Source organism: Medicago sativa, chromosome 6 (genome assembly GCF_051527215.1).
Source record: "Medicago sativa cultivar Bolivia chromosome 6, Bolivia_mono, whole genome shotgun sequence".
Taxonomy (NCBI): domain Eukaryota; kingdom Viridiplantae; phylum Streptophyta; class Magnoliopsida; order Fabales; family Fabaceae; genus Medicago; species Medicago sativa.
Window position 1 is genome coordinate 65,670,218 of NC_140754.1, and position 15,626 is coordinate 65,685,843.

At 40.1% G+C, this 15,626-nt stretch overlaps 1 protein-coding gene across 1 annotated transcript; it reads left to right on the forward strand.

Annotated features, from left to right (window-relative positions):
* The first annotated feature begins 2,930 nt into the window (after window positions 1–2,930).
* Window positions 2,931–10,582, forward strand: LOC146916391 (uncharacterized). Its single transcript, XM_085718524.1, has 2 exons — window positions 2,931–6,541; window positions 6,801–10,582. Exons 1-2 carry the CDS (start codon window positions 3,318–3,320, stop codon window positions 10,264–10,266), a joined length of 6,690 nt encoding a protein of 2,229 aa, XP_085574650.1. The 5' UTR covers window positions 2,931–3,317; the 3' UTR covers window positions 10,267–10,582.
* Window positions 10,583–15,626: the final 5,044 nt, after the last annotated feature.

The following is a 15,626-nucleotide window of genomic DNA, read 5'->3' on the forward strand; positions in this document are numbered from 1 at the left end:
ATTATTTCTATTATTATTTGTATTTGTTCATAAAAATTAAAGAAATGGTCCAAGTTCATCAAGCATGTCGCTGCCTCCAGATTCATCCCAGCCTGGACACACTCAGTAATCCAAATCCAGTTTTTTTTTCTTCATCTCAATCCAAAGAGTCACAGAAAACGGTCCAGGTTCAAGTCAAAACGACTTATCGCACATCACGCCCAATCTGCAGAGTCTATTCCTCCCCAAGCCAAGGCAATTTCGGTTCTCTTTAACAAACCCTAAGTCCAAAATCTTACCCTATAAATATAACCAGCACAACACAAGAAAAGAGGACGGCAGGGACACGCAAGGAGACACCAGCAGAGACGCAAGAAGGAACCTGCAGACGCACCAAACAGCAGACCCTCAAGCCAGAATCAGGTCGAGAGCCGCACTAACAGAACCTGACAGTAGCACAAGTCACAAACTTGAATCCAGCAATCGCAGAATCGCATAACAATCACTCACCAGAACCGATTCAAGCAACAAACCACACGAAAGGTAGGTTTCTTAGTTTTTAGATCTAGGGATTCGTATTTGTTATTTGAATTTTTGAATTTAGAATAAATAGAAGTAGGAGAGTAGAAGAAATTGAAATTCGAAAATAAATCAAAAAGAAGAAGGGATTTAAGAGAAGAAGAGATCGTTAAAAAAAAAGAAGAACAATCAAGGAGAGAGAAGATAGAGCTTAGGGAAAATGATAGAGAAGAGAGAGTAGGAGGAGAAACAGCGAAAAATTAAGAAAAAAGCAAATTTGGCAGATACCGGCGGCGGCGCCGCCACCCCTGGCCGGCCAACCGCCGCCGGAAAACTCATAGGGTGAAGAACACTACAGAGAGAGGCGAGAGAAGGGAAGAGTAGAGAGAGAAAAACTTGATGCAAATGAAAGAAATCTGTCCACAGCCTTTTTATAGGCACTGTGTATTCCTGTGTGCGCTGGTGCACTGTGTCAACATACACCCACGCATCTTTGATCTTTTGATTGATCCAGTGGCCATTGGAGCCTCTCACCTAATCAAGTCCAGGCCGTCTGATCAATCAGACGGCCCATTTCAAGCTCATTTACCCAGCGACCCGCTCCAGGGTCCGTGACCGACCCAACTTGCTAAACCGACTCGGTTTATTTCTTTTTGCACTAAGCCCAGCTTCAATTCCACTTTACTTACTGCATACCCCCCTGTTTATTGCCTGGACGCCCCACAGTCTCTTTTTAATCATTTTCATGCATTGTTAATACCCCCTTGCATTATATTTTATTTTCTAGCGTTTTATTTCCTCTTTATGATATTTAGTTACCAACATTCACATATTTATTTTCATGTCATCATTTCAATTTTATTTATTTATTTTCTTTCAACTCGTATTGAATTAGAATGTAACTAGGTATTATGTAATTTATTTATTTCTCTATGTCTTGTATAGAATTTAGAATGTAAATATTAGGCTTCAATGTATTTTATTTATTTTCTCGCAGACCATAGAATGTATTAATAGGTATTTTTGTAATAGCTTAGGTATATGTGTGCGTGCGTGTGTGTATGCCTCTTATTTTGTTTCTAGATTAGGTTAGTGGTTCTTGTGGTGGTCCAACGACACCATAAGGTACCTACGCTTTTTTTTTTATGCTCCGATAGTTTTAATTTTTGTTCAATTATTATTCAAAAATCACAAAACCCAAACAGAAATATTTTTTTAAAATAAACCTTGATCTTAAATCAAGTGCCGTCTTTTTTCTTTGTTTTCTTAATCAAACATTAAATCAATTTAATTCTACTTTGAGTCTCCTTTTAACATAAAAAATACAAACAAACTTATTTTGCCACTTGGCTTTTCTTCATTTCAAAACCTTTTTTCAAAACTAATAAAAAACACTCAACCAATCAAACGTCAGTTTTTAAACCCCGAACTACGAGGTTTTGATCCCTCACGGGTACGTAGGCAGAGGACACTCGTCCTTCCAAATCAATAAAATGTAGATAATTAGGTCTTCCCTTTTTTTTTTAATCATTTCAAATTCTTTATTTCAAAAATAAGCAAGTTATAGCACATTATTTAAATAAAACCAAGAGGTTCCCGTAGAGTACTACGGACATAAAGGGTGCTAACACCTTCCCTTTATGTAACTAACCCCCGAACCCTAAATCTTTTCAAAATGGGGTGTTTGAACTTTTTTCCCATTTTCTTTAAATTTTAAAATGTTCAGTCGTGAAATAAAATAGTGAGTCAAACGCTAATCAAATAGCCTTGATCTCCGAAAAATGACGCGACAGAAATGGCGACTCCGCTGGGGGCTACCCCCTAAGAGGGTTGAGCCTAACTTGGTCTTATTTAACTATTGTGCTATAACTTGCTTAAAAAACAAAAATAAAAGATGGAAATACGTGTATATCTGTTCATCCTTCTTCTTTCTCCTTTCTAACGTGAGTGGTGAGATAAGTCCTACACCTGGACTTGAGAGAAATTTAAGATAGGACGGTGGTATAATCATAGTGCCTTGCCAAGAGTGAATTTTGGTTTGTGACACATGTGATAACCCCACTCAACTTAGGAATCTTGGAAGTATACTATGTTGGCATGAGTATTCGTGTTTGGCATGTTATTTTCAAGTGACTGTCGAAAGTTGAGGACCTTTAGTTACCTTTAACCCCTCTTGGCCTTTTAGGACGTGGTGCGGTGGCTAATCATGAGTAATCTTGGTTTAGTTGACACGCGATACCACACTCAGACGAGACTTTCTTACGAACATTATTGGAACGGAAGTATTTCCGTAACCTGATAGTGTTCGGAAGTGGTTGATAACTCTGGGAACTTGGTAGAACCCTTGTTACAAGTGCAAATAAAACCATAGTACTTACCAAATGGCGCTGTTACCCTTGACTCCAACATTATGGACTTAACCTCACCATACATGCATTCATTCATAAAAACTTTTTTCTCATCAAAACATCGAAGGACTTAAATAAGTCGTCTTGTAAACATCATATGTATGAACCTTATAAAGAGGGACACCAAGAAATACATTTTCAAAAGTCTTAACTAGACTTTAGCTTTGTGAGGGACTTTTTCCTTAACTTTGCTTTTACTTTTAAAAAGGAAACTGTTCGTGATATCTTCAAATTATCAAATGAAACAATGTTCCTTATGATGTTTACAATTACTTTGACAAGTCCTTCAAAAAAAAAAATCGTGTCTATTTTTGCATAAAGCATCATGCATCATTCTGCATTTCATAGTCTCAATTCTGAGTCTCACAAATTTTTCTCTTCCATAAAAGGTCAACCCACCTCGAAAGTGTCATGGCGTCCTCGTCTGAAATCAACTCGCATGTACAACACTCGAGCAATCATAAAGAGAAGATGGATTTTCTCGAGCAAGAAAATCAATTGCTTCGGGAGGAAATTGCAGCCATGCAGACCAAGATGGACGAAATGACTGAATTGATGAAGACACTGACGGTTGCTCAAGCACGTCCTCCTGCTCCTCCTATCAGGACTCAAGCCGAAACTGTTTCTATTGGCCCTGAATGGATGTTTTGTGCCGATACTCCGGAGTACTCTGCTCCACAACGTTCCGTGCCCTGGTTCCCGCCTCTTACTGCTGGCGAAATACTCCATCCCATTGCTTGTGAAGCTCAGATGCCTACCCATCAATATGTAGCTCATGTTCCTCCACCTCCTATGAGAGCTCCTCCAGTCACTATGACCTATTCAGCACCTGTGATGCATACCATTCCACAAGAAGAAGAGCTCATCTACCATTCAGGGGATATGGAAGCCTATGATAGAGTGAATGACTTGCAGCAAAAATATGATGAAATTCAGCGAGATGTGAGAGCCCTCCACAGGAAGAAAGTATTTGGGAAGACTGCTTATGATCTTTGTTTGGTGCCAAATGTTCAAATACCCCACAAGTTCAAGGTACCGGACTTCGAGAAGTATAAGGGAAAATCCTGTCCTGAGGAACATCTAACAATGTATGTGAGAAGAATGTCTGCCTATTCCAAGGATGATTCAGTCCTTATCTATTTCTTCCATGAAAGTTTGGCCAGTCCTGCCTCAAAATGGTACATAAATCTAGATAAAACAAATATCCAAACTTTTCAAGATCTGTGTGATGCTTTTGTGGAGCAATACAGTTACAATGTGGATATGGCCCCAGATCGAAGTGATCTACAAGCTATGACTCAGGGAGACAAAGAAACGTTCAAAGAGTATGCCCAGCGGTGGAGGGATACTGCTGCCCAAGTCAGCCCGCGCATAGAAGAGAAGGTGATGACCAAGCTCTTTTTTAAAACTCTCAGTCAGTTCTATTACGTGAATATGGTCGGAAGTACCCCCAGGGACTTTGCTGAGATGGTTGCTACGGGTGTACGACTAGAAGAAGGAGTCCGAGAAGGACGATTGATCAATGAAAGTGTCCCCGCTAGTAGTTCGAAAAAGAAAGAGCAGGAGGTCAGTATGGTGAAAGGGCGGCCTCAGCAAAAATATTCGGCCTATCAACATGTGGCCGCTATTACAACCGTTCCCAATGCCGATCAACAACCGTATCAACATCAACAACCTCGACAACAGGCTCCAAGGACACGATTTGATCCGATTCCCATGAAGTATGCTGAATTACTCCCAGGGTTACTCAAAAAGAATTTGGTCCAGACCAGAGCACCTTCTCCAGTGCCAGAAAAATTGCCAGCATGGTATAGACTTGACCAGACTTGTGATTTTCATCAGGGAGGCCGAGGTCATAATATCGAAAATTGCTATAACTTTAAGTATGCAGTTCAGAAACTAATCAATGACAAGAAGATAAGCTTCACAGACTCAGCACCGAATGTTCAAACCAATCCGTTGCCAAACCATGGTACCACAACTGTCAACATGATCGAAGATTGCCAGAAGACTCATCTCATCCTGAACGTCCAACACATCCGGACACCTTTGGTCCCTATACATACCAAGATGTGTCAAGCGTCTCTCTTTGAACATGATCATGCCACCTGTGAAGTGTGTCTTCTAGATCCTCAAGGTTGTCAGAAAGTAAAAGATGATATTCAAGGACTATTAGACCAAGGGGAACTTGTTGTTGAAAGAAAGTGCGATGATGTATGTGTTATAACTTCAGAGGAGCCTTTGGAGATATTCTACGACAGTCGAAAGTCAGTTGCTGCTCCTCTAGTGATCTGTTTGCCTGGTCCGATGCCTTATGCTTCTGAGAAAGCCATTCCTTATAAGTACAATGCCACTATGATAGAGGACGGTCGTGAAGTTCCAATACCACCTTTGCCGTCTGCAGGGAATGTCGCTGAAGTCAGTAGAGTGCTAAGAAATGGGCGTATTGTTCCTGTGGTGCTCCCAAAGAAAGCTAGTGCTCCGGTGATCGAGGAGACCCAAGCTAAAGATCCCAATGCAGTCAAAGATATCGGTCAGTCTAGTGGGACCAATGCAAGTTCTGAGATTGATGAGGTTCTCAAGCTAATCAAGAAGAGTGAGTACAAGGTGGTTGATCAACTGATGCAGACTCCATCAAAGATATCCATAATGTCGCTATTGCTGAATTCTGATGCTCACAAGGAGGCTTTAATAAAGGTCCTGGAACAAGCTTTTGTGGACTACGATGTGACAGTTGGTCAATTCGGAGGAATAGTGGGGAACATCACTGCATGTAACAACCTGAGTTTCAGTGATGAAGAGCTTCCGAAAGAGGGGAGGAACCATAATCTGGCTTTGCACATATCTGTGAATTGTAAGACCGACACTTTGTCAAATGTGCTGATAGACACCGGTTCGTCTCTAAATGTGATGGCCAAAACAACTTATGACCAGCTCTCTTACAAGGGTACACCTTTAAGACGAAGTGAGGTAATGGTAAAAGCTTTTGATGGTTCGAGGAAGGATGTCCATGGGGAGGTGGATTTGCCTATTACAGTTGGGCCGCAGATCTTCCAGATTACATTTCAAGTGATAGACATCCGGGCATCATACAGTTGCTTGCTAGGTCGCCCTTGGATTCATAAAGCTGGCGCAGTAACCTCTACATTGCACCAGAAGCTGAAGTTTGTGCATAATGGGAAGCTGATAACTGTGAATGGGGAGGAAGCCCTGTTAGTAAGCCATTTGTCGTCTTTCTCTTTTATCAAGGCCGACAGTGTTGAGGGGACGTCATTCCAGGGACTTGCCGTGGAAAAAGAGAATACCAAGAAGAGTGAAGCATCTATTTCCTCTATAAAAGATGCTCAGAGCATAGTGCAAGCTGGAGGATCTGCAAGCTGGGGGAAGTTGATAGAATTGCCAGAGAACAAGCGTCGAGAAGGTCTAGGTTTCTCTCCGTCAACTGATTTGCCTTGGAATATCGTCGTGCCAGCAAGAGATACTTTCCACAGTGCGGGCTTTATTAATGCCCTGTCAGAAGCCAATGATATCATTGAAGACAATCCTGAGGGGATACCACGAAGCTTCGTGACTCATGGAGGGTCTAGCCACAATTGGGTCGCTGTAGATGTTCCTTTTGTTGCTCACTTGTCCAAGTAATGCATTTGTTTTTTATGCTTTTTCAAAAAAATCCTTTCGCCCCGCCCCAAGCGAAAGTGAATTTATCTAGGGCCATTTGCTTCAAAAAATTATCATCAATTAAATAAAAATGTCGTTTTGTTCCCGACTTTTGTTTTATTTTTTTTTCTTTTGTGCTTTTTTCTGAAAAATGGTAATACAAAAAACCAAAAAATATGATCACCTTCGAAAAATCTGCATTTACTTATTTTCTAAAATCATCAATCATATGTGCAGATTAAACATCAATGAACCCTTTGAACAACATAGCCCTATGATCTCTCCCAACTTTGAATCCCCTGTGTTTGAGGCGGAAGAGGAAGAGAATGAAGAGATTCCCGATGAAATCTCTCGGTTACTTGAACAAGAAAGAAATGCCATTCGGCCTTATGGGGAAGTAATAGAGGTGATCAACTTGGGTACCGAAGAAGACAAGAAAGAGGTCAAGATTGGGGCATCACTTGAAGCAAGTGTCAAGAAGCGAGTGATAGAACTTCTCAGAGAATATGTTGATATATTTGCTTGGTCGTACAAAGATATGCCAGGCCTGGATACTGATATTGTGGTGCACCGTCTGCCGTTGAAGCCTGAATGTCCACCAGTCAAGCAGAAGTTGAGAAGAGCCCGTCCTGATATGGCCCTCAAGATTAAAGAAGAAGTACAGAAACAGATTGATGCAGGTTTCCTTGTCACATCAGAATACCCGCAGTGGCTCGCCAACATTGTGCCTGTTCCGAAGAAGGATGGTAAAGTCAGAATGTGTGTTGATTACCGTGATTTGAACAAAGCTAGTCCCAAAGATGATTTTCCACTACCTCACATTGATGTATTAGTTGACAACACTGCAAAGTCCAAAGTTTTCTCCTTCATGGATGGTTTCTCCGGTTACAATCAGATCAAAATGGCACCAGAAGATAGAGAGAAGACATCTTTCATTACCCCTTGGGGCACTTTTTGTTACAGAGTAATGCCATTTGGGTTAATAAATGCAGGTGCTACTTATCAGAGAGGTATGACTACTCTTTTCCATGACATGATGCACAAAGAGATTGAGGTTTATGTAGATGATATGATTGTCAAGTCAGGTACTGAAGATGAGCATGTCGAGTATTTGCTGAAGATGTTCCAACGCCTGAGAAAGTATCAACTTCGTTTGAATCCTAACAAGTGCACCTTTGGCGTCAGATCCGGAAAGCTCTTGGGCTTCATTGTCAGCCAGAAAGGTATTGAAGTAGATCCCGACAAGGTCAGAGCTATCAGAGAAATGCCCGCTCCACAAACAGAAAAACAAGTAAGAGGGTTTCTCGGACGACTGAACTACATCTCCCGTTTTATTTCTCATATGACTGCAACATGTGGGCCGATATTCAAGCTACTCCGCAAAGAGCAAGGTATTGTGTGGACAGAAGAGTGCCAGAAAGCCTTTGACAGCATCAAAGAGTATTTGCTAGAACCTCCAATCCTTATCCCTCCAGTTGAAGGAAGACCTCTGATCATGTACCTGACTGTGTTAGAAGATTCTATGGGTTGTGTGCTCGGGCAGCAAGATGAAACTGGAAGAAAGGAGCACGCTATTTATTACTTAAGCAAGAAGTTTACTGATTGTGAGTCTCGATATTCCATGCTCGAAAAGACATGTTGTGCTCTAGCTTGGGCTGCCAAACGCCTTCGTCACTATATGATTAATCATACTACTTGGTTGATTTCTAAAATGGATCCGATCAAGTACGTCTTCGAGAAAGCTGCAGTAACAGGAAGAATCGCCCGGTGGCAGATGTTGTTATCTGAATATGACATTGAGTACCGTACCCAGAAAGCAATCAAAGGGAGTATCATTGCAGATCATTTAGCTCACCAACCAGTCGAGGATTATCAGCCTATCAAGTTCGACTTTCCTGATGAAGAGATTATGTATCTGAAGATGAAAGATTGTGACGAGCCGTTATTCGGAGAAGGTCCAGATCCTGAATCAAGATGGGGTCTAATCTTCGACGGAGCTGTTAATGTTTATGGAAGCGGAATAGGGGCAATCATTATTACTCCTGAGGGTGCACATATCCCCTTCACTGCCAGGCTGACATTTGACTGTACAAACAACATGGCAGAATACGAAGCATGTATTATGGGTCTCGAAGAAGCCATTGATTTGAGAATCAAGATCCTCGACATTTATGGTGACTCAGCCCTCGTAATCAATCAGATCACGGGAGAATGGGAGACTCGTCACCCCGGCTTGGTTCCCTACAAAGATTATGCAAGACGATTACTGACCTTCTTCAACAAAGTCGAGCTACACCACATCCCTCGTGATGAGAACCAGATGGCAGATGCTCTCGCTACCCTGTCTTCGATGTACCAAGTAAATCGTTGGAATGAAGTGCCTTTGATCCGTATCAGACGTCTTGAAAGACCTGCTCATGTATTCGCTGCTGAAGAAGTTGTTGATGACAAGCCATGGTTCCATGATATCAAGTGTTTCCTCCAGAGTCAAGAGTATCCACTCGGGGCATCCAATAAAGACAAGAAGACTCTAAGAAGACTGTCTGGCAATTTCTTCCTGAACGGGGACGTTTTGTATAAAAGAAACTTTGACATGGTATTGCTTAGATGTGTGGACAAGCACGAGGCTGATTTATTGATGCATGAAATACATGAAGGCTCCTTCGGAACTCATTCAAGCGGGCATGCAATGACTAAGAAGCTATTGAGAGCGGGTTATTATTGGATGACGATGGAAGCTGATTGTTACAAACACGCCAGAAAATGTCATAAGTGTCAGATCTATGCCGATAAGATTCATGTGCCGCCGACTGCACTCAATGTTCTTTCGTCTCCCTGGCCTTTCTCTATGTGGGGCATTGACATGATTGGAAGGATTGAACCAAAAGCGTCAAACGGGCACCGCTTCATTCTAGTGGCTATTGACTATTTCACCAAATGGGTTGAAGCAGCATCATATGCTAATGTGACCAAGCAAGTGGTGGTCAAGTTTATCAAGAATCATATTATCTGCCGCTACGGTGTCCCTAACCGGATCATTACAGACAATGGGACAAATCTAAACAACAAGATGATGAAAGAGTTATGTGATGATTTTAAGATTGAGCATCATAATTCTTCGCCTTACAGACCTCAGATGAATGGCGCTGTCGAAGCTGCAAATAAGAATATAAAGAAGATCGTCCAGAAGATGGTGGTGACATATAAAGATTGGCATGAGATGCTTCCCTTTGCATTACACGGATATCGTACTTCCATACGCACGTCAACAGGGGCAACTCCTTTCTCTTTGGTATATGGTATGGAGGCTGTACTTCCCGTAGAAGTTGAGATTCCTTCAATGAGAGTTCTGATGGAAGCTGAGTTATCAGAGGCTGAATGGGTCCAAAGTAGGTATGATCAATTGAATCTGATTGAGGAAAAGCGCATGACTGCCCTGTGTCATGGTCAACTATATCAAAAAAGGATGAAGCAGGCTTTTGACAAGAAAGTTCGTCCCCGTGAATTCAAAGAAGGTGATCTTGTGCTCAAAAAGATTTTTACTTTCCAACCAGACTCCAGGGGCAAGTGGGCGCCTAACTATGAAGGTCCATATGTTGTCAAAAGAGCCTTCTCCGGTGGTGCCATGACTCTTCAAACCATGGATGGTGAAGAACTTCCACGTACTGTAAACGCGGATGCAGTCAAGAAATACTTTGTCTAAAAATTATAAGAACAGCTCGGTAAGTCGAAAACCTGAAAGGGCGGCTTAGGCAAGAATGAGCGTCTCGGTGGACTGAAAACCCGAAAGGGCGGTCCAGGCAAAAGTTAGAGACATTAAACAGAAAATCATCCTGATAGGCTGAAAACCCGAAAGGGCGGTCTATGCAAAAATTAAGGATAAAAAGAAAAGACAAAGTAACTGCATCCAGTCTGGCACAATCCACTTGAGACATACCTGCTATCAAAGAATCTCCAATCTGAAGCATCAAAAGCAGCGGAATTCAAAGTTGTTAGAAATTTAGGGTTATGAAGTTCAAAGTACCTCTCCATTTTAAATTACCATTTTTCAAAATTTTGTAAGGATCTATGGAGTCTCGCCCTTGGCAGGCCACCATTCAATCAATAAAATTTGAGCCTTTGCCCTTTACTTGGAATTCTCATTTATTTCATTTTTCCAAAATTTCTTCTATTTCTTTGATGATAATATTTTGAAGCAAAATTCTTAAAACTTTTTCACATCTCTAAAAGGCATAAACGAATAAGTGCGTTATAAAGCTAGAGAGTAAAAGAAGTGTGCATCGACACTCCCCTCAAGGGGGGTTAAATCCTACTAAAACGGGCATATGGCTAGACACTGTGGGAAGCCTTCAAAAAAAAAAAATCGAGCTCGCTAAGTCGAAAACCTGAAAAGGCGACTTAGGCAATAGAGAGCGTCCCGGTGGACTGAAAACCCGAAAGGGCGGTCCAGGCAAAAATTAGGGGCACAAAAAAGGAATATATTCCCGGTGGATTGAAAACCCGAAAGGGCGATCCAGGCAAAAGTTAGGGATTCAAAAAAATAAGAATAAAAGAAACGAACAAATCAAGAAAAGGCACGACGACTAAGGTGGGTCATTGGAAGAGCATTTTGTGTTGGTTTACAAATGGCGACTTCTCCCAGATTTTTGGTCAACAATGAGCTTTATCCCCAGGGGCATCAATTGCTACCTTGTGCCAGACTCCACCCCGTCAACGGCTCGATTTTGTTCGCAATAATATCATCTCCAATGAAGTTTGCCGAGTGTATGTACTGTGATGTCAATCCGCTTCCCATCTTACCTGCCTTGTCTCGTTTCATCAAATTCATCTAGCACAATCCAGTCTATACACTCATTATATTCATTCATCCATCCACACATTCACGCATTATTACTTTCATTCATACACATCATACACAACATTATTCATGCATGGTCGTATTTATCACGACGTCACTAATCAATTTCAAATTTCAATTTCAAGTTCAAAAGTGTCATCCCCAGCGTTAGCTGTTCTAGTGATGTCGCTAATCAATTTCAATTTCAATTTCAATCAATTTCAATTTCAAATTTCAAGTTCAAAAGTGTCATCCCCAGCGTTAGCTGTTCTAGTGATGTCGCTAATCAATTTCAATTTCAATTTCAATTTCAATTTCAATTTCAATTTCAATTTCAATTTCAATTTCAATTTCAATTTCAATTTCAATCAATTTCAATTTCAAATTTCAAATTTCAATAGTGTCATCCCCAGCGTTAGCTGTTCTAGTGATGTCACTAATCAATTTCCATTTCAATTTCAATTTCAATTTCAATGGTGTCATCCCCAGCGTGAGCTGTTCCAGTGATGTCACTAATCAATTTCAATTCTAGCAGTGTCCTCCACAGCGTTAGCTGTTCTAGAGATGTCGTTAAGAGTCTCGTCTTCCTTAAGCTATCATACCAAACCAATACGGTAGTAGACAATCTTTCCCCAGTGAAACTACATTCCCCCTAGCGGAGTCGGATCCCTTTTTCTTCAACGAATTTGGATATCCCGTTGTTATTTCTCGTCTCAGTCAAGTCAACTCTGTCGTCCTGCATTCATACAAGCATTTCACGAGCATTTATAGCATCTTAGGTCCAAAATTGGTGTACTTTGTATTTAAGTCTCTTCGCTCCGATCGAATCAAAGATTTCATCTTCGAATCTCCAGACGAAGAAACTTAAATAGGGGCATCTGTCATACCCCAATTTTTGACCTAAGGATCCTACATTCATACACCGACACGTGTTGCCTGACCTTAATTAGTCTCCGATTTTCAATGAAAATTTCGGCAGAGAGGTATTTTAAAATACCTCATACTCGATTCCGAGTCGGGCCCTTTTCTCTCTATCATTCTTATCTTTTTATAAATCGTATTTCCATCTTTTATCTTATTTAAAATTAATTTGTTTTTTGTTTTTTTGTTTTTTCTAATTAGTCATTTTTTTTTTAATTAGTCATTTATTTTTTTAGTTAATTATTTCGCTCTTTTAGATAAATCCAAAGGTCTGCGTAATCCTTTTTATATTATTTTCACATGTTATTATTTCTATTATTATTTGTATTTGTTCATAAAAATTAAAGAAATGGTCCAAGTTCATCAAGCATGTCGCTGCCTCCAGATTCATCCCAGCCTGGACACACTCAGTAATCCAAATCCAGTTTTTTTTTCTTCATCTCAATCCAAAGAGTCACAGAAAACGGTCCAGGTTCAAGTCAAAACGACTTATCGCACATCACGCCCAATCTGCAGAGTCTATTCCTCCCCAAGCCAAGGCAATTTCGGTTCTCTTTAACAAACCCTAAGTCCAAAATCTTACCCTATAAATATAACCAGCACAACACAAGAAAAGAGGATGGCAGGGACACGCAAGGAGACACCAGCAGAGACGCAAGAAGGAACCTGCAGACGCACCAAACAGCAGACCCTCAAGCCAGAATCAGGTCGAGAGCCGCACTAACAGAACCTGACAGTAGCACAAGTCACAAACTTGAATCCAGCAATCGCAGAATCGCATAACAATCACTCACCAGAACCGATTCAAGCAACAAACCACACGAAAGGTAGGTTTCTTAGTTTTTAGATCTAGGGATTTGTATTTGTTATTTGAATTTTTGAATTTAGAATAAATAGAAGTAGGAGAGTAGAAGAAATAGAAATTCGAAAATAAATCAAAAAGAAGAAGGGATTTAAGAGAAGAAGAGATCGTTAAAAAAAAAGAAGAACAATCAAGGAGAGAGAAGAGAGAGCTTAGGGAAAATGATAGAGAAGAGAGAGTAGGAGGAGAAACAGCGAAAAATTAAGAAAAAAGCAAATTTGGCAGATACCGGCGGCGGCGCCGCCACCCCTGGCCGGCCAACCGCCGCCGGAAAACTCATAGGGTGAAGAACACTACAGAGAGAGGCGAGAGAAGGGAAGAGTAGAGAGAGAAAAACTTGATGCAAATGAAAGAAATCTGTCCACAGCCTTTTTATAGGCACTGTGTATTCCTGTGTGCGCTGGTGCACTGTGTCAACATACACCCACGCATCTTTGATCTTTTGATTGATCCAGTGGCCATTGGAGCCTCTCACCTAATCAAGTCCAGGCCGTCTGATCAATCAGACGGCCCATTTCAAGCTCATTTACCCAGCGACCCGCTCCAGGGTCCGTGACCGACCCAACTTGCCAAACCGACTCGGTTTATTTCTTTTTGCACTAAGCCCAGCTTCAATTCCACTTTACTTACTGCATACCCCCCTGTTTATTGCCTGGACGCCCCACAGTCTCTTTTTAATCATTTTCATGCATTGTTAATACCCCCTTGCATTATATTTTATTTTCTAGCGTTTTATTTCCTCTTTATGATATTTAGTTACCAACATTCACATATTTATTTTCATGTCATCATTTCAATTTTATTTATTTATTTTCTTTCAACTCGTATTGAATTAGAATGTAACTAGGTATTATGTAATTTATTTATTTCTCTATGTCTTGTATAGAATTTAGAATGTAAATATTAGGCTTCAATGTATTTTATTTATTTTCTCGCAGACCATAGAATGTATTAATAGGTATTTTTGTAATAGCTTAGGTATATGTGTGCGTGCGTGTGTGTATGCCTCTTATTTTGTTTCTAGATTAGGTTAGTGGTTCTTGTGGTGGTCCAACGACACCATAAGGTACCTACGCTTTTATTTTTTATGCTCCAATAGTTTTAATTTTTGTTCAATTATTATTCAAAAATCACAAAACCCAAACAGAAATAGTTTTTTAAAATAAACCTTGATCTTAAATCAAGTGCCGTCTTTTTTCTTTGTTTTCTTAATCAAACATTAAATCAATTTAATTCTACTTTGAGTCTCCTTTTAACATAAAAAATACAAACAAACTTATTTTGCCACTTGGCTTTTCTTCATTTCAAAACCTTTTTTCAAAACTAATAAAAAACACTCAACCAATCAAACGTCAGTTTTTAAACCCCGAACTACGAGGTTTTGATCCCTCACGGGTACGTAGGCAGAGGACACTCGTCCTTCCAAATCAATAAAATGTAGATAATTAGGTCTTCCCTTTTTTTTTTAATCATTTCAAATTCTTTTTTTCAAAAATAAGCAAGTTATAGCACATTATTTAAATAAAACCAAGAGGTTCCCGTAGAGTACTACGGACATAAAGGGTGTTAACACCTTCCCTTTATGTAACTAACCCCCGAACCCTAAATCTTTTCAAAATGGGGTGTTTGAACTTTTTTCCCATTTTCTTTAAATTTTAAAATGTTCAGTCGTGAAATAAAATAGTGAGTCAAACGCTAATCAAATAGCCTTGATCTCCGAAAAATGACGCGACAACGGTATGTGCCATGAACTGTGTACTGACCATTTTTCTCCACCCTCAAGGTAGCCATATCGAGTTGTTGAACCGAAGACAACATCAACTTATTGTATATATGTTCTACTGTATCCTTATCAAAAACATAGTTTACAAAGGCCATGCTCCACTGATTTGTCTTTGGCTGCAAAAATTTTGATACCGTAAGCTCACTCCACATGGTGTGTAGTTTTGCTGTAGGCATGAGATGTGCTTGATTACGCAGCCAATGCTGTAGGCATCACACTTGTTATTAATTCCAAGCTTGCTTACCAACAATAGCCATATTGAAAGCTTTAATATTTCAAAAGCTAATTAAAATTAGGCTTAATTGGACATTTGATCCCTTAATTAATTTGCAAGTTTCGTTTTGGTCCCCTAATTAATAAAATTTACGTTTTGGTCCCTCAGACATGCTTTTGTCAACCATTTTAGAAGAGATTAAACTTTATGGTGATGGAAGAGATTAGAATTTAATTCGGAAGAGATAACAGAAAAAAGTAAATTGAATTCTCCTACTAGAAGCAAGTAAATAGAAGTCAGCTAGTGCGAGAAAATTGAAGTAATGGTAGTGCAAGTTCATTTGGAAGATATAACCGGGCATTTATGAGTTTTGGAATAAGAAGATATGAAGATTTAAAAATGAATTTGAGTTTTTTTTTTCGTTTTTCTTCTTCTGGGCTTTAACG

Coding starts and splice junctions, on each gene's coding strand:
- LOC146916391 (XM_085718524.1), top strand. CDS start 3,318: ATGGCGTCCTCGTCTGAAATCAACTCGCATGTACAACACTCGAGCAAT. Junction 6,542..6,800: donor TTTGTTGCTCACTTGTCCAA/GTAATGCATTTG, acceptor TCATATGTGCAG/ATTAAACATCAATGAACCCT.